We start from the raw sequence: 22,825 nt of genomic DNA on the forward strand, positions 1-22,825 counted from the left end.
ATCCCCCGGGAAGAGCTGGACGAAGTGGCTGGGGAGAGGGAGGTCTGGGTTTCCCTGCTTAGGCTGTTGCCCCCGCGACCCGACCTCGGATAAGCGGAAGATGATGGATGGATGATGAAATGTTAACATTGCAACAGATGCCCATACGGCCTTTTTAGTTTACTAAATTGCAATTTTAAATTTGGTAACGCTTATGTTGACGCGTCCTTGTGACGTTATTGGTGGAGCATTTATTATCAAATATGTTGTATACTTGTCAGTCGCTACACTGAAATACAACTATCAGCGTGTATGTTTATTTGTAGTTTAAAACAAGTTTTCGCTTTGTTTGCCGCGAGTCTAAGTTGCAAGTTTGTCACGCTGTTCTCTCAGTTTGTTCACACGTGAGAGAGTCCTGTCATTAAAAGTGTTCCAGCTGCTGCTCGTTCGGAAGGTTACCAGTTCTCAGGTTCAAAAGCCACATCCTCGCTACCCTGGAATAGCGAGGACTTTTGCACGGTCGTATTTACTGGCAGAGACGAGCGCGCAGAAAGGAAAAGCGCTGCGTCAGTGAAACCAAACAGCTGTGAACATGTGACCCCCCAAGGCAGCCGCAAGTCATGTTGGCGATGGCTGATAGTCATAAATTCACAGGAGGCAAAACCCACAACGGCTAACCTGTCCCACAGCGAGGTCGCATTCATGTCTCAGAGGCAGAGAGAGCCGAAGCCTCAGATGGAGAGAGAGAGAGGAAGTCAATGGTTTTGCAACAAAACATGCTTACTTACCCTCCAGAAATACTTTCTATCGGCGTCTTTCAGCAGTGTTTCGTTGGTGTACATTGCCCCTATCAGAGGTCCAAAGCGGGTTCCCTTTGGAATCAACTCCTTGCTCGTCACACCAAGCACCTGTCCCGACACAGAACACATGTCATTGAAGAATAGCTTACAAACCGAAGGCCTAGTCAAGCATTGATTGATTGATTGATTGATACTTTTATTAGTAGATTGCACAGTACAGTACATATTCCGTACAATTGACCACTAAATGGTAAGACCCGAATAAGTTTTTCAACTTGTTTAAGTCGGGGTCCACGTTAATCAATTCATGGTACAAATATATACTATCAACATAATACAGTCATCACACAAGTTAATCATCATAGTATGTACATTGAATTATTTACATTATTTACAATCCGGGGGGTGGGATGAGGAGCTTTGGTTGATATCAGAACTTCAGTCATCAACAATTGCATCAACAGAGAAATGTGGACATTGAAACAGTGTAGGTCTTATTTAGTAGGATATGTACAGCCAGCAGAGAACATAGTGAGTTCAGATAGCATAAGAACAAGTATATACACTAGAAGTACATTTGAGTTGTTTATAATCCGGGGAGATGGGATGTGAATGGAGGAGGGTATTAGTAAAGTGTTGAAGTTGCCTGGAGGTGTTGTTTTAGAGCGGTTTTGAAGGAATATAGAGATGCACTTACTTTTATACCTGTTGGGAGTGCATTCCACATTGATGTGGCATAGAAAGAGAATGAGTTAAGACCTTTGTTAGATCTACTGTTGTGATCAAAATTATTCAACCCCCACACAATTTTGGTGTTTTAGCAAGTTGGACATTTATTCCGTATTTTGTTTATAGTCATATCAAATAAAGATGTGTCAAATAGACAAATACAACTTAAATTGTAACACTGTATTTTACAAAATACCAAAAAAGGACATTTTTCTTAATATCTCATTGACAAAATGATTCCACCCCCTAGTTCCATGCATCTTTAGTACTTAGTAGAACACCCTTTGGCAGTAATGACATCCTTCAAACTAGGGATGCACCGATTAATCGGTAACCGAATATATTCGGCCGAATATGGCAAAAAAAAGCCACATTCGGCCTTCGGTGGAATGAGTTAAGAACAGGGCCGAATAGTGGCCTGTGACGCAATTTTTTGACACGGTGACGCAATCAACCAACGTGCATGCCGATATTATCGGACATCTCTAGATTAAAAACAGTTTAACATCCCTGTGCTCGTGGGATTCAATATTACCATAATACACTGTAGTTAAAGGCCTACAGAAATGAGATTTTCCTATTTAAACGGGTATAGCAGGTCCATTCTACTAGTCATACTTGATCATTTTGCGATATTGCCATATTTATTTTTTATTTTTTGTATTTTTTATTTTACTGTTTTAATTGATTTTACCCTTTAAAATAGTTTTTAATCATATTTGTTTTTATATTGTTATTTTTATTCATTTTTTGTTTGTTTTCAGTCATTGGTGGAGCATAATATTGTTTTTAACATGGCTGTGCAGCACTTTGGAAACGTTATTGTTGTTTAAATGTGCTATATAAATAAAGTGGATTGGATTGGATTGGATTTCTGCTGAAAGGATTTAGTAGAGAACATCGACGATAAAGTTTGCAACTTTTGGTGCTGATAAAAAAGCCTTGCCTGTACCGGAAGTCGCAGACGATGACACCACAAGGATGAGGGCTCCTCAAGTCCTCACATTGTTTATAATGGGAGCCTCCAGCATCAAGAGCTATTCGGACCGAGAAAACGATAATTTCCCCAGGATGAAAGATTCATGGATGATTATATTGATAGCGAAGGACAAGAAAGAATAAATAAATAAAGATAAAAAAAAAAAAAGGGACGGATTCAGATGTTTTTAGACACATTTACTAGGATAATTCTGGGAAATCCCTTATCTTTCTATTGTGTTGCTAGTGTTTTAGTGAGTTAAATAGTACCTGATAGTCGGAGGGGTGTGTCCACGGGTGTCTTGAGGCCAGTCTCTGAGGGAAGTCACGGCAGCTGCATGGACGGCGCAAGCTCAGCTGATCTCCGGTAAGAGGCGACTTTTTACCACAATTTTCTCACCGAAAACTGCCGGTTGACATGTAGTCGTGATCCATGTTCGCTTGACCGCTCTGATCCATAGTAAAGCTTCACCTCCGGGAATTTTAAACAAGGAATCACCGTGTGTTTTTGTGGCTAAAGGCTAAAGCTTCCCAACTCCATCTTTCTACTTAAACATCTCCATTATTTGAACAAATTGCAAAATATTCAGCGACACAGATGTCCAGAATACTGTTTAATTGCGTGATGAAAAGAGACGACTTTTAGCCGCTAGTGGTGCTGCGCTAATATTTCCTAACAGTCCGTGACGTCACGCGTACACGTCATCATTCGGCGACGTTTTCAACAAGAAACTCCGCTGGAAATTTAAAATTGCAATTTAGTTAACTAAAAAAGCCGTATTGGCATGTGTTGCAATGTTAATATTTCATCATTGATATATAAACCATCAGACTGCGTGGTCGGTAGTAGTGGCTTTCATTCAGTAGTTCTTTAAGTATTAGCTGTTGAGGCTTCGTGGGCTGAAATTACACTCAAACTATAAAGTTGGGTAGCGAGCGACGGATGAATTAAAATCATTTATTTCTATTAAAACAAAAGGTTTTCTTTATTTTTCCCAAGTTCACTGCAAAAACTGAAATCTAAGTAATATTAAATATCTGAGCTAAAGGTGATATTTGCTTATTTTCTGTCTGATAAGATAATTCTTCTTACTAAGCAGATTTTATGTTAGAGTGTTTTACTTGTTTTAAGGGTTTTTTGCATAATCCACGACTTGGATCTAACATGTTCGGGTTTTGTTATCACCCTGTTTTTGTATTTGACGTCCTTAGTTCCTGGTGGCACTTCCTGGTTTTTTTCCTGTTGTCATAGTAACTCATTAGTGTCACTTGTCTCTTGTTTGTCGTCGTGCTCCTGATTTGTGATTATCTCCTTATTTAAGACTTCCTTTTTTCGCCATTTGTTCTCGGACTCTTATTTGCTTCAATGCAACAGATGACGTCGCTCTTCCCGCATTGTGGTAACCTTCTTTTGACACTTGTTAGCTTCCACGCTATTCCTGCCCTGTTTATGTCCCTAGCTTCCATGCTAGCGCTTTCTGTTTTTTTTCTGTATTAGTGCCTTTGTGCAAATATTTTTGTTCCTAGTCTGTTTTATAGTGCGTAATTAAATGATCATTCCTACCTTAATGCTGTGTTCCATCTCCGCTGCACCCACGAGAACGCAAACACGCACCACGATGCCAGCAAAGCGTCACAGTTTTGGTCCTAAATGATCTCAGTAAGATATTACAGCTTGTTGCTGAGATTTGATGACCTATATTGTGTAAAACATGCTTGAAACTGGAATATCAACTTTTGCAAAGCTGTGTCATCAACACTCACAAGTATAAAAGTCCTTTTTTTAAAGTAATCATTTCTTACTTCAAGCGTGACGTCGAGCGCATATCATTATGTGAAAAATAATGGCACTAGCATTTACTTCATTTTAAAATATTTTTCAACACAATTTGAGCAAAAAATTCTCTTTTTTCTCTACCATAAAAAGTGCACTTGTTTTAGTGAGAATATAGTGTATTTTCCGCACTATAAGGTGCAGCTAAAAACCTCAAATTTTCTCAAAAGCTGACGTATGGACCAATAATGAGCCACAACAGGTCTCGCAACTACGGTAAGTAGCCACCGACTTCATTTTCCCCCGTAGAAGAAGCGCACTTCTTCTTCTCAAATAGCAGCACTTACCAGTGAGCCGCCTCTATTTTTTTAAATTGTATTTATTTACTAGCATGCTGGTCTCGCTATGCTCGACATTTTTAATTCTAAGAGGGACAAAATTCAAATAGAAATTTGAAAATCCAAGAAAATGTTTTTAAAGACTTGGTCTTCACTTGTTTAACCTTCGTCTTGTGTTAGAGTCGGCACCGACCCGTTTTAGTTTTTAAATGCATAAAAACACCACATACATTTATTTTTTTGCATCAAAGCTTTTTTACTTTGTCAGGAACCTCTTTGTCAACAAAATAAAACATTTTAATTTTTTTCACTAAATTATAAAATGCTCTGGTAGAAATTATGCCCTTGGTGTTGTTAGGGTCGGTTTCGACCCAGTTATAAAAATAAGATGATAAAGCAATGATAAGAGCCAAAACTGAACACACTGACAGCCAGCTCCTCTCCCAATCATGTGAGCTTTAGTGGATTCTCATTTTACCTGGTTATCCTGTACAAAAACAAACAAAAGACGGACACTAAAAGTGTCACTTTTTGCCACTCGGATTTTGTTTTTTTATTAGTTTTGGAACTAGTAATCTATTTCTCTTGGTTTCAATTGCTTTATTGGTTGTTTGTTTGATGTTGGATTTCTGTTGCTGCAAAAAATACTTTTTAGCCTTTTTCTTGAAGTAAATATATATGGGTCGAAATTGACCCGTAACACCATAGATGTTACTATAGTTAAAATTCTTAAAATGAAAAAATAAACAAAACACATTTATTTAAGAGATGTGTTCTAATACCCCTTAGTAATAGTTAGGTAACACAACAACCTTTTTTGATTTATATGATTCTCTTGAGGTTCGTTTTACCATTTTTAAAAATTGAAATCGAGGGGTATACTGACAAAATAAGGCCCAATGGCCCAAACCAAAAATATTAAAACCAATATTTTCAAGGATAAGGAAGCCTAACGAGGTAACCAAGAGATGAGAAACAAATTAGATGATAGATAATTGTTTTTAGTGTATTTTACAGCTGATTTAAAACATGGGTCAAAACCGACCCGTTAACATAAGAGATGGTAACAGAAAGCTAACACAAGAGGAAGGTTAAATAAATTTATTTATTTTTTTACTTTGCTTCTTCTAACTTTCAGAAAGACAATTTTAGAGAAAAAATACAACCTTAAAAATGGTTTTAGGATTTTTAAACACATATACCTTTTTACTTTTTAAATTCCTTCCTCTTCTTTCGTGCTAATTTAAATCAATGTTCAAGTAGAATATTTTTTTTATTGTAAAGAATAATAAATACATTTTAATTTAATTTAATTCTTCATTATAGCTTCTGTTTTTTTGACGAAGAATATTTGTGAAATATTTTTTCAAACTTATTATGATTAAAATTAAAAAAAAATATTCTGGCAAATCTAGAAAATCTGTAAAATCAAATTTAAATCTTATTTCAAAGTCTTTTGAAATACTTTTAAAAATTTTGTTCTGGAAAATCTAGAAGAAATAATTATTTGTCTTTGTTAGAAATATAGCTTAGTCCAATTTGTTGTATATTCTAACAAAGTGTAGATTGGATTTTAACCTATTTAAAACATGTCATCAAAAATATATATTTATTGTGAGAAATCATTAAGATGATCAGTGTTTCCACAAAGATAAATATCATTAACTATGAATAATAATATACAGTTTAAGGTAAATTGAGCAAATTGGCTATTTATTTAAGTGTGTATCAAACTGGTAGCCCTTCGCATTAATCAGTACCCAAGAAGTAGCTCTTGGTTTAACCTATTTAAAACATGTCATCAAAATTTTAAAATGAATCTTAATCGAGGAAAAATTAGTAATGATGTTCCATAAATTATTTTTAAATTTTTTCAAAAAGATTCGAATTAGCTAGTTTTTCTCTTCTTTTTTTTCGGTTGAATTTTGACTTTTAAAGAGTCGAAATTGAAGATAAACTATGTTTCGAAATGTAATTTTCTTTTTTTTTCCCCCTTTTAAACCGTTAAGTGTTTTTTTTCATCATTTATTCTCTACAAAAAACCTTCCGTAAAAGGAAAAAAAATGTACGACGGAATGACGGACAGAAATACCCATTTTTTTTATACATATATAAATTTATTTGTTAAAGGTAAATTCAGCAAATTGGCTATTTCTGGCAATTTATTTAAGTGTGTATCAAACTGGTAGCCCTTCGCATTAATCAGTGCCCAAGAAGTAGCTCTTGGTTTAACTTATTTAAAGCATGTCATCAAAATTTTAAAATTAATCTTAATCGGGGAAAAATTACTAATGATGTTCCATAAATTATTTTTTTAATTTTTTCAAAATGATTCAAATAAGCTAGTTTTTCTCTTCTTTTTTTCGGTTGAATTTTGACTTTTAAAGAGTCGAAATTGAAGACAAACTATGTTTCAAAATTTAATTTTAATTTTTTTTCCCCTCTTTTAAACCGTTCAATTAAGTGTTTTTTTTCATCATTTATTCTGTACAAAAAACCTCCCGTAAAAGGAAAAAAAATGTACGACGGAATGACGGACATAAACACCCATTTTTTTAATACATATATAAATGTGTTTATTAAAGGTAAATTGAGCAAAATGGCTATTTCTGGCAATTTATTTAAGTGTGTATCAAACTGGTAGCCCTTCGCATTAATCAGTACCCAAGAAGTAGCTCTTGGTTTACCCCTTTAAAACATGTCATCAAAATTTTAAAATTAATCTTAATCGGGGAAAAATTACTAATGATGTTCCATAAATTATTTTTTACATTTTTTTCAAAAAGATTCGAATTAGCTAGTTTTTCTCTTCTTTTTTTTCGGTTGAATTTTGACTTTTAAAGAGTCGAAATTGAAGATAAACTATGTTTCAAAATTTAATTTTCTTTTTTTTTTCCTCTTTTAAACTGTTCAATTAAGTGTTTTTTTCATCATTTATTCTCTACAAAAAACCTTCCGTAAAAGGAAAAAAAAATGTACAACGGAATGACGGACAGAAATACCCATTTTTTTTATACATATATAAATGTATTTGTTAAAGGTCAATTCAGCAAATTGGCTATTTCTGGCAATTTATTTAAGTGTGTATCAAACTGGTAGCCCTTCGCATTAATCAGTACCCAAGAAGTAGCTCTTGGTTTAACCTATTTAAAACATGTCATCAAAATTCTAAAATTAATCAGGGAAAAATTACTAATGATGTTCCATAAATTTTTTTAATTTTTTGAAAATGATTCAAATAAGCTAGTTTTTCTCTTCTTTTTTTTCGGTTGAATTTTGACTTTTAAAGAGTCGAAATTGAAGATAAACCGTTTCAAAATTTAATTTTCATTTTTTTCCCCTCTTTTAAACCGTTCAATTAAGTGTTTTTTTTCATCATTTATTCTCTACAAAAAACCTTCCGTAAAAGGAAAAAAAATGTACGACGGAATGACGGACAGAAATACCCATTTTTTTTATACATATATAAATTTATTTGTTAAATGTAAATTCAGCAAATTGGCTATTTCTGGCAATTTATGTAAGTGTGTATCAAACTGGTAGCCCTTCGCGTTAATCAGTACCCAAGAAGTAGCTCTTGGTTTAACCTATTTAAAACGTCATCAAAATTTTAAAATTAATCTTAATCGGGGAAAAATTACTAATGATGTTCCATAAATTATTTTTTTAATTTTTTCAAAAAGATTCAAATAAGCTAGTTTTTCTCTTCTTTTTTTCGGTTGAATTTTGACTTTTAAAGAGTCGAAATTGAAGACAAACTATGTTTCGAAATTAAATTTTCATTTTTTTTCCCTCTTTTAAACCGTTAAGTGTTTTTTTCATCATTTATTCTCTACAAAAAACCTTCCGTAAAAGGAAAAAAAATGTACGACGGAATGACAGACAGAAATACCCATTTTTTTTTATACATATGCAAATGTATTTGTTAAAGGTAAATTAAGCAAATTGGCTATTTCTGGCAATTTATTTAAGTGTGTATCAAACTGGTAGCCCTTATATATGAACAAAGTTTTAAAATAGACCATTTATTGGAGGTCCGCCTTATAGTGCGTAAAATACGGTACTTATTTGAAGGTATTTTTGGGTTCATTGAGGTTTGCTAATTTTACTTGTTTTGGAAAGTCTTGACAAGCCGAATTTTCTTGTTCAATTGGCAGATAATTTTGCTTACTTAAAGTAAAAATACCCCTCATTTTTGTATTTTTTTGTTCTTCTTTTTGAACGTTAACTTTTTGCAGTATGCCGTGCCTCGTCTCCCTGAGACACTCTGGTCTCAGGTGTATTTGGACCAACATAACGATAAGCAGAAAACAAGCTCATGGAGTCATGACGCTCGCCCATAGAGACCGTGAGAAGATTGTCCTCCTAGACTTGAATATTTCATAAGCCAATCAGCTATCTTTGTTGTCTTTCCGCGCATTAAAATTTCACCGCGACTCATGTTCTGTCACATCCAGGTGTGAAACGCACCCCCTCTCCAGCCCCCGGGGCGGTTAAACAAGGATAAGGTATCACTCGCGCCACCCCCCCCCCCCCCCTCCTCAATTCCCTGACTAGACAAGTCTCCATAACCCTTGAAGGCATCTCCATGGTCTTTTGTGACATTAGTAGTTGTAACATATCCTCCTCTTTGGTGTCCCGAGACAGATTTTACAAGGAAGCATCATCTCATCTTGTCAGACTTTTGACACCACCATGTCTTTAAAGTTAAAGGCCTACTGAAAGCCACTACTGAGATGCTACCTCAGTAGAAGCATTTAAGTCTCACCTTAAAACTCATCTGTATACTCTAGCCTTTAAATAGACCTCCTTTTTAGACCAGTTGATCTGCCGCTTCTTTTCTTTCTCCTATGTCCCCTCCTCCCTTGTGGAGGGGGTCCGGTCCGATGACCATGGATGAAGTACTGGCTGTCCAGAGTCGAGACCCAGGATGGACCGCTCGTCGGGACCCAGGATGGACCGCTCGCCTGTATCGGTTGGGGACATCTCTACGCTGCTGATCCGCTTGAGATGGTTTCCTGTGGACGGGACTCTCGCTGCTGTCTTGGATCCGCTTGAACTGAACTCTCGCGGCTGTGTTGGAGCCACTATGGATTGAACTTTCACAGTATCATGTTAGACCCGCTCGACATCCATTGCTTTCGGTCCCCTAGAGAGGGGGGGTTGCCCACATCTGAGGTCCTCTCCAAGGTTTCTCATAGTCAGCATTGTCACTGGCGTCCCACTGGATGTGAATTCTCTCTGCCCACTGGGTGTGAGTTTTCCTTGCCCTTTTGTGGGTTCTTCCGAGGATGTTGTAGTCGTAATGATTTGTGCAGTCCTTTGAGACATTTGTGATTTGGGGCTATATAAATAAACATTGATTGATTGACTACTAGCGACCACGCAGTCTGATAGTTTATATATCAATGATGAAATATTAACATTGCAACACATGCCAATACGGCCTTTTTTTGTTTACTAAATTACAATTTTAAATTTAAGTTTCTTGTTGAAAACGTCGCAAAATGATGACTCGTTCGCATGACGTCTCGGGTTGTCGCCGACATATTAGCCCAGCACCCCACACACGGCTAAAGGTCGTCTCTTTTCATCGCATAATTACACAGTAATTTGGACTTCCGTGTCGCTGAATCTTTTGCAATTTCTTTAATTAATAACGGAGACGTCAAAGAAGAATGCCGTTGGTGGAAAGCGGTGGATTGCAGCTGCCTTTTAGCACCGAGACACAGCCGGTGTTTGTTTTGTTGTGAAGCTTTAACGCAGAGCGGTCAAGCGGACATGTTTCTCTATGTCAACCAGTAAGTTTTTGGATGGGAAAAGTCTCTTACCGGAGACTTCAATGGATTACGGGACCTCCTCCTGTAGCTGTTGTTTTTTCATTAGCCACGTCTGTTTTCCGACCTCGTGCGCGCCCTTGTTTGCCTTTTGTTGTAGTCTGTTTGTTTAGTGAAAAAAATAATCATGCCCTTACATTCACGCCTGGCTCGTGCAAATCATCCTCTGCGTCGGAGAAAAATACAACTCACTACAAGGATGTATTAGTGGGAGCCCTGGGCCTGTTTCTTTGCAAATAAATGCTGATGGAAATTAACCTTTGGCTACAATCTGTCACATTTATAGTTGATATGTTCATTTATGTGCATTTTATCATGTCACAAAGTTATAACAAATGGCGACTTCCTAAGAGGAGTTTTATTGTACATCTATAAACAAGCTCATTGGTGTGTCTAGTGCATAGGTGTCAAACTAAAGGTCCGAGGGCCAAGATGTGGCCCTCCACATTATTTTATATGGCCCGCAAAAGCCTGGAAATAATATATGTCAATATAATATAGAGATGTCCGATAATAGCTGTTTTGCCGAGGTTGAGGTGGGCAGGGTTGGGGGGGGTATGGGGTAGTGGGGGGTGTATATTGTAGCTTCCCGGAGGAGTTAGTGCTGCAAGGGATTCTGGGTATTTGTTCTGTTGTGTTACGGTGCAGATGTTCTTCCCAAATGTTTGTCATTCTTGTTTGGTGTGGGTTGACAGTGTGGCAGATATTTGTAAAATTGTTAAAGTTGTTCATAAGGCCACCCTCAGTGTGACCTGTATGGCTGTCGACCAAGTATGCATGGCATTCACTTGTGTGAGTCAAAAGCCGCAGAAATTATCTGATTGGGCCGGCACGAAAAATACCTTATATTTTTTGTCTTTACTTTCTTATTTTCTTACAAAAGGTATTAGGGTTTTTTTGCAGTTTGACAGGGTAAAAAAATGTGTCCAATATTGTAACAAATATCATATTATCTAACATTTTTTGTTGGTCAAAATCCAAATAAATACTTCAATATCTGCTTAACTTGTGGTTTTGAAGCAAGTTATCCATCAAATTGTACACTATAAAAATGACCAATAAAGTTTACTGTAAAATTTAGGGATTTTTTTTTTTTTTTTTTTTTACAGCATATTAAAAATAATTTTGGTTGAAGATTTTATATATTTTTTGTGTTTGCCATAAAAAAAAAATCAGTTTTGGTTGACAAAAAAGGGCGGAAAACAAACAAAAAAACAACATTAAAAAAAGTAAAACATGTTGAAAGGAGGAATAGATCTGGAGTTGATGTAGGGATTTAAGCATTAAATATAAAATGTATGCATGCCCTGGCACAAGATTATCATCATTGCATGACCCAAGCAAAACCATTTTTACACTTTTATGGTAAAATAAATACACCTACAACTTATTAAATAAAAACATAAAAAAAACTACCAGCAGCGGTAAAGTTTAGATCCATGAAGTAAAGAAGAAAGTGAATGCATGTTTATAACTGAATACATTTAGATATGCAGACAAATGTGTGTTCTTTTTTTTTTTCATTATTTATTTTAAAATGTGTTAAATGTAAATATAAACAGAATACAATGATTTGCAAATCCTTTTCAACCCATATTCAGTTGAATATGCTACAAAGACAACATATTTGATGTTCAAACTCATAAATTTCCTTTTTTTTTTTCAAATAATAATTAACTTGGAATTTCATGGCTGCAACATGTGCCAAAGTAGTTGGGAAAGGGCATGTTCACAACTGTTACATCAACCTTTTCTTTTAACAACACTTAATAAACAGTTGGGAACTGAGGAAACTAATTGTTGAAGCTTTGAAAGTGGAATTCTTTTCCATTCTTGTTTTATGTAGAGCTTCAGTCGTTCAACAGTCCGGGGTCTCCGCTGTCGTATTTTAAGCTTCATAATGCGCCACACATTTTCGATGGGAGACAGGTTTGGACTACAGGCGGGCCAGGAAAGTACTCGCACTCTTTGTTTACGAAGCCACGCTAATGTAACACGTGCTGAATGTGGCTTGGCATTGTCTTGCTGAAATAAGCAGGGGCATCCATGAAAAAGACAGCGCTTAAATGGCAGCATATGTGGTTCCAAAACCTGTATGTACCTTTCAGCATTAATGGTGCCTTCACAGATGTGTAAGTTACCCATGCCTCGGGCACTAATGCACCCCCATACCATCACAGATGCTGGCTTTTGAACTTTGCGTCGATAACAGTCTGGATGGTTTACTTCCCCTTTGGTCCGGATGCCACGATCTCAAATATTTCCAAAAACAATTTGAAATGTGGACTCGTCAGACCACAGAACACTTTTTCACATTGCATCGGTCCATCTTAGATGATCTCGGGCCCATAGAAGCTGGCGGCCTTTCTGGATGTTGTTGATAAATGGCTTTCGCTGTGCATAGTGGAGCTTTAACTTGCACTTACAGATGTAGTGACAAACTGTATTTAGTGCCAGTGGTTCTCTGAAGTGTTCCTGAGCCCATGTGGTGATATCCTTTAGAGATTGATGTCGGTTTTTGATACAGTGCCGTCTGAGGGATCGAAGGTCACGGTCATTCAATGTTGGTTTCCGGCCATGCCGCTTACGTGGAGTGATTTCTCCAAATTCTCTGAACCTTTTGATGATATTACGGACCTTAGATGTTGAAATCCCTATATGTCTTGCAATTGCACTTTGAGAAACGTTGTTCTTAAACTGTTTGACTATTTGCTCACGCAGTTGTGGACAAAGGGGTGTACCTCACCCCATCCTTTCTTGTGAAAGACTGAGCATTTTTTGGGAAACTGTTTTTATACCCAATCATGGCACCCACCTGTTCCCAATCAGCCTGCACACCTGTGGGATGTTCCAAATAAGTGTTTGATGAGCATTCCTCAACTTTATCAGTATTTATTGCCACCTTAACTTCTTTGTCACATGTTGCTGGCATCAAATTCTAAAGTTAATGATTATTTGCACAAAAAAAAAATGTTTATCAGTTTGAACATCAAATATGTTGTCTTTGTAGCATATTCAACTGAATATGGGTTGAAAATGAATTGCAAATCATTGTATTCTGTTTATATTTACATTTAGCACAATTCCCCCACTCATATGGAAACGGGGTTTGTAAATAAATATATTATTTATCATTTTCACCTCGTCCCCGGCCTTGGCACGCATATATGTGTCCTTTTTGGGGGATTTTAGATTAGGTTAGGGGACCACTGCTTTATATTATTTCTTGCTATGTGTAAACCACCTTCCATGTTGCCTGCAAACCAAACGTCCTAAAGCCGCTGACCCAAAGGTGGCGTCTGTCCGGTGCCTGCTGCAGTTTGCTTTACGGCGTAATTGAGTGTTAGGACAAAAAGGGCCCGACGTAGCTACTAATCACGGACACCTGAGGCTACGCGCTACCTCGGTCTTTGTCTCCACATAGCAAAGGCTGAAATTAGACAGCCAGCATGTCAGGTATTTCCTGCCTGATGATGGATGAGTGGACGCAAGGCAGGACCGAAACAATATCCGAATATGCATCACTTTCCCCCCCCCAGTACCTGTGCTGAGTCCAGGCGGCGTTTCAGGGCCAAGTTCCTGGGCAAGGATCTCGCCGCTCGCGTCCTGCCGCTCTTTGGGGACTCTTCATCCAAAGGCTGGTCCTTCACTATGTACGTGCACTTATCCTCGAAGTCCGCCTCGCTCCATGATGTCATGTCTGGGGTCGCCGCCGCCGCCGCGACCCCGCCTGTGCTCTGCGGTGACCCTTCTAAGGTTAACATGACTGTGCTGCACTCAGAGGACGAGGCCTGAGGGGAGAGAGCCAGAGTTTTAGATGGGTTGGTTTTATTTCCACTAAAATTCTCGCTTTTCAATAGCTCAAGTTTAGGGCGTTTTTAATTTATCTCAATGACATGAGGTGGCGACTTGTCCAGGGTGTACCCTGCCTTCCGCCCGATTGTAGCTGAGATAGGCGCCAGCGCCCCCCGCGACCCCGAAAGGGAATAAGCGGTAGAAAATGGATGGATGGATGGACATTCAATACATATACAGTAGGGCTGTGAATCTTTGGGTGTCCCACGATTCGATTCAATATCGATTCTTGGGGTCACGATTCGATAATATATCGATTTGTTTTTTTCCGATTCGATTCTCGATTCAAAAACGATATTTTTCCGGTTCAAAACGATTCTGTATTCATTCAATACATATGATATCAGCAGGATCTACCCCAGTCTGCTGACATGCTAGCAGAGTAGTAGATTTGAAAAAAAAAAAAGCTTTTATAATTGTAAAGGACAATATTTTATCAATTGATTGATTGATTTCACTTGCACTTACAGATGTAGTGACAAACTGTATTTAATGACAGTGTTCCTGAGCCCATGTGGTGATATCCTTTCGAGATTGATGTCGGTTTTTGATACAGTGCCATCTGAGGGATCGAAGGTCACGGTCATTCAATGTTGGTTTTAATTTGTTTTGACTATTAAATGAACCAAAAATATGACTGTTTTTATCTTAGTGAAAACATTGGACTCAGTGTGTTGTCAAGCTTATGAGATGCGATGCAAGTGTAAGCCACTGTGACACTATTGTTTTTTTTTTATTTTTTAAATGTCTAATGATAATGTAAATGAGGGACTTTTAATCACTGCTATGCTGAAATTATAACTAATATTGATACTGTTGTTGATAATATTCATTTTTGTTTCACTACTTTTGGTTTGTTCCGTGTCCTGTTTGTGTTTTCTCATTTGCTCTGTTTATTGCAGTTCTGAGTGTTGCTGGGTCAGGTTCGGTTTTGGAATTGGATTGCATTGTTATGGTATTGCTGTGTAGTGGTTTGTTGGATTGATAAAAAAAAAAAGAAGATCAAAAAAAAAAAATCCATCTATCCATCTTCTTACGCGTATCCGAGGTCGGATCGCGGGGGCAACAACCTAAGCAGCGAAACCCAGACTTCCCTTTCCCCAGCCACTTCGTCTAGCTCTTCCCGGGGGATCCCGAGGCGTTCCCAGGCCAGCCGGGAGACATAGTCTTCCCAACGTGTCCTGGGTCTTCCCCATGGCCTCCTACCGGTTGGACGTGCCCTAAACACCTCCCTAGGGAGGCGTTCGGGTGGCATCCTGACCAGATGCCCGAACCACCTCATCTGGCTCCTCTCGATGTGAATGAGCAGCGAGCGGCTTTACTTTGAGTTCCTCCCGGATGACAGAGCTTCTCACCCTATCTCTAAGGGAGAGACCCGCCACACGGCGGAGGAAACTCATATTGGCCGCTTGTACCCGTGATCTTATCCTTTCGGTCATGACCCAAAGCTCATGACCATAGGTGAGGATGGGAACGTAGATCGACCGGTAAATTGAGAGCTTTGCCTTCCGGCTCAGCTCCTTCTTCACCACAACAGATCGGTACAACGTCCGCATTACTGAAGACGCCGCACCGATCCGCCTGTCGATCTCACGATCCACTCTTCCCCCACTCGTGAACAAGACTCCTAGGTACTTGAACTCCTCCACTTGGGGCAGGGTCTCCTCCCCAACCCGGAGATGGCATTCCACCCTTTTCCGGGCGAGAACCATGGACTTGGATTTGGAGGTGCTGATTCTCATTGCTGTCGCTTCACACTCGGCTGCAAAAAAAAAAATCGATTTTTAAAAAAATGAGAATCGATTCTGAATCGCAGAACGTATTCGATTCGATTCGTATTCAAATCGATTTTCCCCACGCCCCTAATATACAGTATAGGCCAGGGGTCGGCAACCTGTACCACTCAGAGAGCCATTTTGACCCGTTTCACTAAATAAAAAAAACAATGGGAGCCGCAAAACTGTTTTGAAATTTAAAATGAAATAACAAAATTTTTTTTGCTTCGGCTATGTATAAACCAGGGGTCTCATACACTTAGAAAATGTAATATTAGTGCGGCCCGCGAGTTTTAATTGAATGCCGCTTGACAACATCACAAACGCCAACCATCCCAATTTATCTGGGAGACTCCCAAATTTCAGGGCAATTGTTCTCTGGAATGTCTGCTGATTTTCACCCAAACAACAATATTAAGGGCCTACTGAAATGATATTTTCTTATTCAAACGGGGATAGCAGGTCCATTCTATGTGTCATACTTGATCATTTCGCGATATTGCCATATTTTTGCTGAAAGGATTTAAAGTAGAGAACATCGACGATAAAGTCTGCAACTTTTGGTCGCTAATAAAAAAGCCTTGCCTGTACCGGAAGTAGCAGACGATGTGCGCGTGACGTCACGGGTTGTGGAGCTCCTCACATCCTCACATTGTTTATAATCATAGCCACCAGCAGCTAGAGCTATTCGGACCGAGAAAGCGACAATTTCCCCATTAATTTGAGCGAGGATGAAAGATTCGTGGATGAGGAAATTTACAGTGAAGGACTAGGGGGGAAAAAAAGGCGATTGCAGTGGGAGCGATTCAGATGTTATTAGACACATTTACTAGGATAATTCTGGAAAATCCCTTATCTTTCTATTGTTTTGGTAGCGTTTTAGTGAGATTAAATAGTACCTGAAAGTCGGAGGGGTGTGGCCACAGGTGTGTTGACGCCAGAGTCTCTGAGGGAAGTCACGCAGCTGCAGGAGGACGCTGGCTCCACTGATGTCTCCGGTAAGAGCAGACTTATTACCACAATTCTTTTCACCGAAAACTGCAGATTGACATGTGGTCGGGATACATGTTCGCTTGACCGCTCTGTTCCATAGCGAAGGTTCAACTTCGGGAATTTTAAACAAGGAAACACCGGCTGTTTGTGTGGCTAAAGGCTAAAAGCTTCCCACCTCCATCGTTCTACTTTGACTTCTCCATTATTAATTGAACAAATTGCATAAGATTCAGCAACACAGATGTCCAGAATACTGTGTAATTATGCGATTAAAGCAGACTACTTAGAGCTTGGATCGGGCTGGAAAATAACGTCCGCTACAACCGGTGACGTCAAACGCACGCGTCATCATACCGCGACGTTTTCAACAGGACACTCCGCGGGAAATTTAAAATTGCAATTTAGTAAACTAAAAAGGCCGTATTGGCATGTGTTGCAATGTTAATATTTCATCATTGATATATAAACTATCAGACTGCGTGGTCGGTAGTAGTGGCTTTCAGTAGGCCTTTAAGGGCGTTCTGTGATAACATTGCGCTTAACACCCTCTACAACCGTATCAAACAGCTTGTCAGCTCATTGTATGTGGCTTCTGCACACACACGTAAGTGACTGCAAGGCATACTTGTTCAACAGCCATACAGGTCACACTGAGGGTGGCCGAATAAACAACTTTAACACTCTTACTAATATACGCCACACTGTGAACCCACACCAAACAAGAATGACAAACACATTTCGGGATAACATCTGCACCGTAACACAACATAAACACAAAATAACTAATACCCAGAATCCCATGCATCCCTAACTCTTCCGGGCTACAAAATGGGTTGTACTTGTATAGCGCTTTTCTACCCCTTTTTAAGGAGCCCAAAGCGCTTTGACAGTATTTCCACATTCACCCATTCACACACACATTCACACACTGATGTCGGGAGCTGCCATGCAAGGCGCTCACCAGGACCCATCAGGAGCAAGGGTGAAGTGTCTTGCCCAAGGACACAACGGACGTGACTAGGATGGTAAAAGGTGGGGATTGAACCGGTAACCTTCAGACTGCTGGCACAACCACTCTACCAAATTCGCCACGCCATCCCATTATAGTTTATACATCAATGATGAAATATTAACATTGCAACACATGCCAATACGGCCGGTTTACTTTACTAAATTACAATTTTAAATTTCCCGCGGAGTTTCTTGTTGAAAAGGTCGCGAGATGATGACGCGTGTTTGTGACGTTATTGGTTGGAGGGGACATATCAGCCCAGCACCACTTACGGCTAAAAGTCATCTCTTTTCATCGCATAATTACACTGTATTTTGGACATCTGTGTTGCTGAATCTTTTGCAATTTGTTCAATTAATAATGGAGACGTCAAAGAAGAATGCTGTTGGTGGAAAGCGGTGGATTGCAGCTGCCTTTAGCACCGAAACACAGTTGTGAAGCTTTAATAGGGAGCAGAGTGGTCAAGCGAACATGTTTCCCGACCACATGTCAACCGGCAGGTTTCGGTAAGAAAATTGCGTTAATAAGTCGGCTCTTACCGGAGAGATGAGCGGAGGTTGCGTCCTCCTGCAGCAGCTGTCAAAAAGGCAGCTGCGACTTTCTTGGCTCCTCCATGGCTTCCATCAGAGACACTGGTGGTCACCACACCCCTCTGACTTTTAGGTATGACTTTATAATCTCACTAAAACACTAGTAACGCAAGAAGCAGATAAGGGATTTTCCAGAATTATCTTAGTAAATGTGTCTAACACCTGAATCGCTACCACTGCACTTGCCTTTTTTTCTTCTTTTTTCTAGTGCTTCACTCTAACTTTCCTCATCCACGAATCTTACTTCCTCGCTCAAATTAATGGGGAAATCGTCGCTTTCTCGCTGCTGGTGGCTATGATTATAAACAATGTGAGGATGTGAGGAGCCCTACAACCCGTGACGTCACGCGCACATCGTCTGCTTTTATTAGCGACCAAAAGTTTCTAACTTGATCGTCGTTGTTCTTTACTAAATCCTTTCAGCAAAAATATGGCAATATCGCGAAATGATCAAGTATGACACATGGAATGGACCTGCTAGCCCCGTTTGAATAAGAAAATCACATTTCAGTAGGCCTTTAAAGGGGCTGTTTTGCAACCTGTACACAGATGACGAAGGTTGAATGCATTTTATCCCGCCCTCTTACGGATATTAGGACGTAATGATGTAAACAACGTTGGTATGTAACAACGTGCATTAGCTTTGCGTATGTTGTTGGATAGGTTGATTGGCAACACTAAATGGTCCCTGGTGTGTGAATGTGAGTGTGAATGTTGTCTGTCTATCTGTGTTGGCCCTGCGATGAGGTGGCAACTTGTCCAGGGTGTACGCAGCCTTCCACCAGAATGCAGCTGAGATAGGCTCTAGCGAAACCCCACGACCCCAAAAGGGACAAGCGGTAGAAAAATGGATGGATCGAACAAACACATGACTGCATATTGTTAGTGGAGGAGATAGCAATGAGTGACAAGATTGAACGCCGGACACATTTTTCAGACCACTGAGCAATTTTATTATATTTAATATAAATTGTGAAAATATAGACATTTAGAAAATATATACAGTACAGGCCAAAAGTTTGGACTCAATTTCTCATTCAATGAGTTTTCTTTATTTCCATGACTGTTGATAGATTGCCACTGAAGGCATCAAAACTATAAATGAACACATGTGGGGTTACGTACTTAAAAAAAAAAAAGGTGGAATAACTGAAAACATGTTTTGTATTCTAGTTTCTTCAAAATAGCCACCCTTTGCTCGGATTACTGCTTTGCACACTCTTGGCATTCTCTCTACAAGCTTCAAGAGGTTGTCACCTGAACTGGTTTTCACTCTACAGGTGTGCTTGAAGCTCATGGAGAGAATGCCAAGAGTGTGCAAAGCAGTAATCAGAGCAAAGGGTGGCTATTTTGAAGAAACAAGAATATAAAAACATGTTTTCAGTTCACTAAAAAAGGTGAAATAACTTAAACCATGTTTTGTATTCTAGTTTCTTCCAAATAGCCACCCTTTTCTCGGATTACTGCTTTGCACACTCTTGGCATTCTCTTCATGGGCTTCAAGAGATAGTCACCTGAAATGGTTTTCACTCCACAGGTGTGCTTGAAGCTCATGGAGAGAATGCCAAGAGTGTGCAAAACAGTAATCAGAGCAAAGGATGGCTATTTTGAAGAAACGAGAATATAAAACATATTTTCAGTTGACTAAAAAAGGTGAAATAACTTAAACCATGTTTTGTATTCTAGTTTCTTCAAAATAGCCACCCTTTGCCCGGATTACTGCTTTGCTCACTCTTGGCATTCTCTCTACGAGCTTCAAGAGGTTGTCACCTGAACTGGTTTTCACTCTACAGGTGTGCTTGAAGCTCATGGAGAGAATGCCAAGAGTGTGCAAAGCAGTAATCAGAGCAAAGGGTGGCTATTTTGAAGAAACTAGAATATAAAAACATGTTTTCAGTTAACTAAAAAAGGTGAAATAACTGAAACCGTGTTTTGTATCCTAGTTTCTTCAAAATAGCCACCCTTTGCTCGGATTACTGTTTTGCGCACTCTTGGCATTCTCTCCATGAGCTGTTTTCAGTTCACTAAAAAAGGTGAAATAACTTAAACCATGTTTTGTATTCTAGTTTCTTCAAAATAGCCACCCTTTGCTCGGATTACTGTTTTGCACACTCTTGGCATTCTCTCCATGGGCTTCAAAAGGTTGTCACCTGAAATGGTTTTCAGTCCACAGGTGTGCTTGAAGCTCATTGAGAGAATGCCAAGAGTGTGCAAAGCAGTAATCAAAGCATAGGGTGGCTATTTTGAAGAAACTAGAATATAAAACGTGTTCATTCACAGTTTTGATGCTTTCAGTGACAATCTTCAATGTAAATAGTCCAAAAAATAAAGAAAACCCATTTAATAAGGAGAAGGTGTGTCCAAACTTTTGGCCTGTACTGTACTTTAAAAAAAAAAAATGTACCTTTCTTATTATTTTTCCTCAAAAAAGGGCAGATATCTACTAATTAGAAACCATTATTTGTGTAAAATCCCACTAAATTGTCACATGATAGTCAGGTCAACAAAAACTACCATAAAGATGGGGGACATAAGAATATATATTGCCACAAAACTGATGGCTACAGGGCCTGGGTGTCAAAGTCAAGGCCTGCGGGCCAGATCTGGCACGCAAATGAATGATCTATGGCCCCCGGGATGATATTTGATAAGTATTTGTGTCACGTGTGTGTCGCATTTTATTGCGGGATCGTTCCTCCAGTGCAAACATGGACACTCCGGACAAAAATGTAAAGGTAAGGTGATTTATTGACTCAGACACGGTACAAAACGGGCAGAAATAAACAAAAGAAACGCGTGCCGAACGCACGGGAAGCTAATGCTAACACTTAGCACAGGTTCAGGAAAGACGAGAGCAGCGTGCCGAACGCACGGGAAGCTAAGGCTCACTCTTAGCACAAGGACTGGGACTAGAAACATACGTGATAGTTGCTTATCGCAAACAATGGACCCAGGACGAGTGACAAAAAAAAAGGCAGGCTTAAATAGTGTCAAGGACTGGAACTAGAAACATACGTGATAGTTGCTTACCGCAAACAATGGACCCAGGACGTGTGACAAAAAAAAGGCAGGCTTAAATAGTGTCAAGGACTGGAACTAGAAACATACGTGATAGTTGCTTACCGCAAACAATGGACCCAGGACGAGTGACCAAAAAAAGGCAGGCTTAAATAGTGTCAAGGACTGGAACTAGAAACATACGTGATAGTTGCTTAATGCAAACAATGGACCCAGGACGTGTGACAAAAAAAAGGCAGGCTTAAATAGTGTCAAGGACTGGAACTAGAAACATACGTGATAGTTGCTTACTGCAAACAATGGACCCAGGACGTGTGACAAAAAAAAGGCAGGCTTAAATAGTGTCAAGGACTGGAACTAGAAACATACGTGATAGTTGCTTACTGCAAACAATGGACCCAGGACGTGTGACAAAAAAAAGGCAGGCTTAAATAGTGTCAAGGACTGGAACTAGAAACATACGTGATAGTTGCATACCGCAAACAATGGACCCAGGACGAGTGACAAAAAAAAGGCAGGCTTAAATAGTGTCAAGGACTGGAACTAGAAACATACGTGATAGTTGCTTACCGCAAACAATGGACCCAGGACGAGTGACAAAAAAAAGGCAGGCTTTAATAGTGTCAATGACTGGAACTAGAAACATACGTGATAGTTGCTTACCGCAAACAATGGACCCAGGACGAGTGACAAAAAAAAGGCAGGCTTAAATAGTGTCAAGGACTGGAACTAGAAACATACGTGATAGTTGTTTACCGCAAACAATGGACCCAGGACGAGTGACAAAAAAAAGGCAGGCTTAAATAGTGGCAAGGACTGGAACTAGAAACATACGTGATAGTTGCTTACCGCAAACAATGGACCCAGGACGTGTGACAAAAAAAGGCAGGCTTAAATAGTGTCAAGGACTGGAACTAGAAACATACGTGATAGTTGCTTACTGCAAACAATGGACCCAGGACGAGTGACAAAAAAAGGCAGGCTTAAATAGTGTCAAGGACTGGAACTAGAAACATACGTGATAGTTGCTTACCGCAAACAATGGACCCAGGACGAGTGACAAAAAAAAGGTAGGCTTAAATAGTGTCAAGGACTGGAACTAGAAACATACGTGATAGTTGCTTACCGCAAACAATGGACCCAGGAC

At 39.2% G+C, this 22,825-nt stretch overlaps 1 protein-coding gene across 2 annotated transcripts in view; it reads right to left on the reverse strand.

Annotated features, from left to right (window-relative positions):
- prdm1c (PR domain containing 1c, with ZNF domain) overlaps positions 1 to 22,825 on the reverse strand; it is a 66,491-nt gene that overhangs the window by 29,768 nt on the left and 13,898 nt on the right. For both annotated transcript variants that reach the window (XR_009804039.1, XM_061885867.1), the window contains exons 2-3: positions 13,978 to 14,226; positions 768 to 887 (exon numbers count right to left, since the gene is read on the reverse strand). Coding sequence is in view for 1 of the 2 variants with exons in the window: in XM_061885867.1 (XP_061741851.1) it covers positions 768 to 887; positions 13,978 to 14,226 (369 nt within the window). In the remaining variant the exon portion in view is untranslated. The remainder of the gene's footprint in view (positions 1 to 767; positions 888 to 13,977; positions 14,227 to 22,825) is intronic.

This window comes from Nerophis ophidion, linkage group LG24, assembly GCF_033978795.1.
Source record: "Nerophis ophidion isolate RoL-2023_Sa linkage group LG24, RoL_Noph_v1.0, whole genome shotgun sequence".
Taxonomy (NCBI): Eukaryota; Metazoa; Chordata; class Actinopteri; order Syngnathiformes; family Syngnathidae; genus Nerophis; species Nerophis ophidion.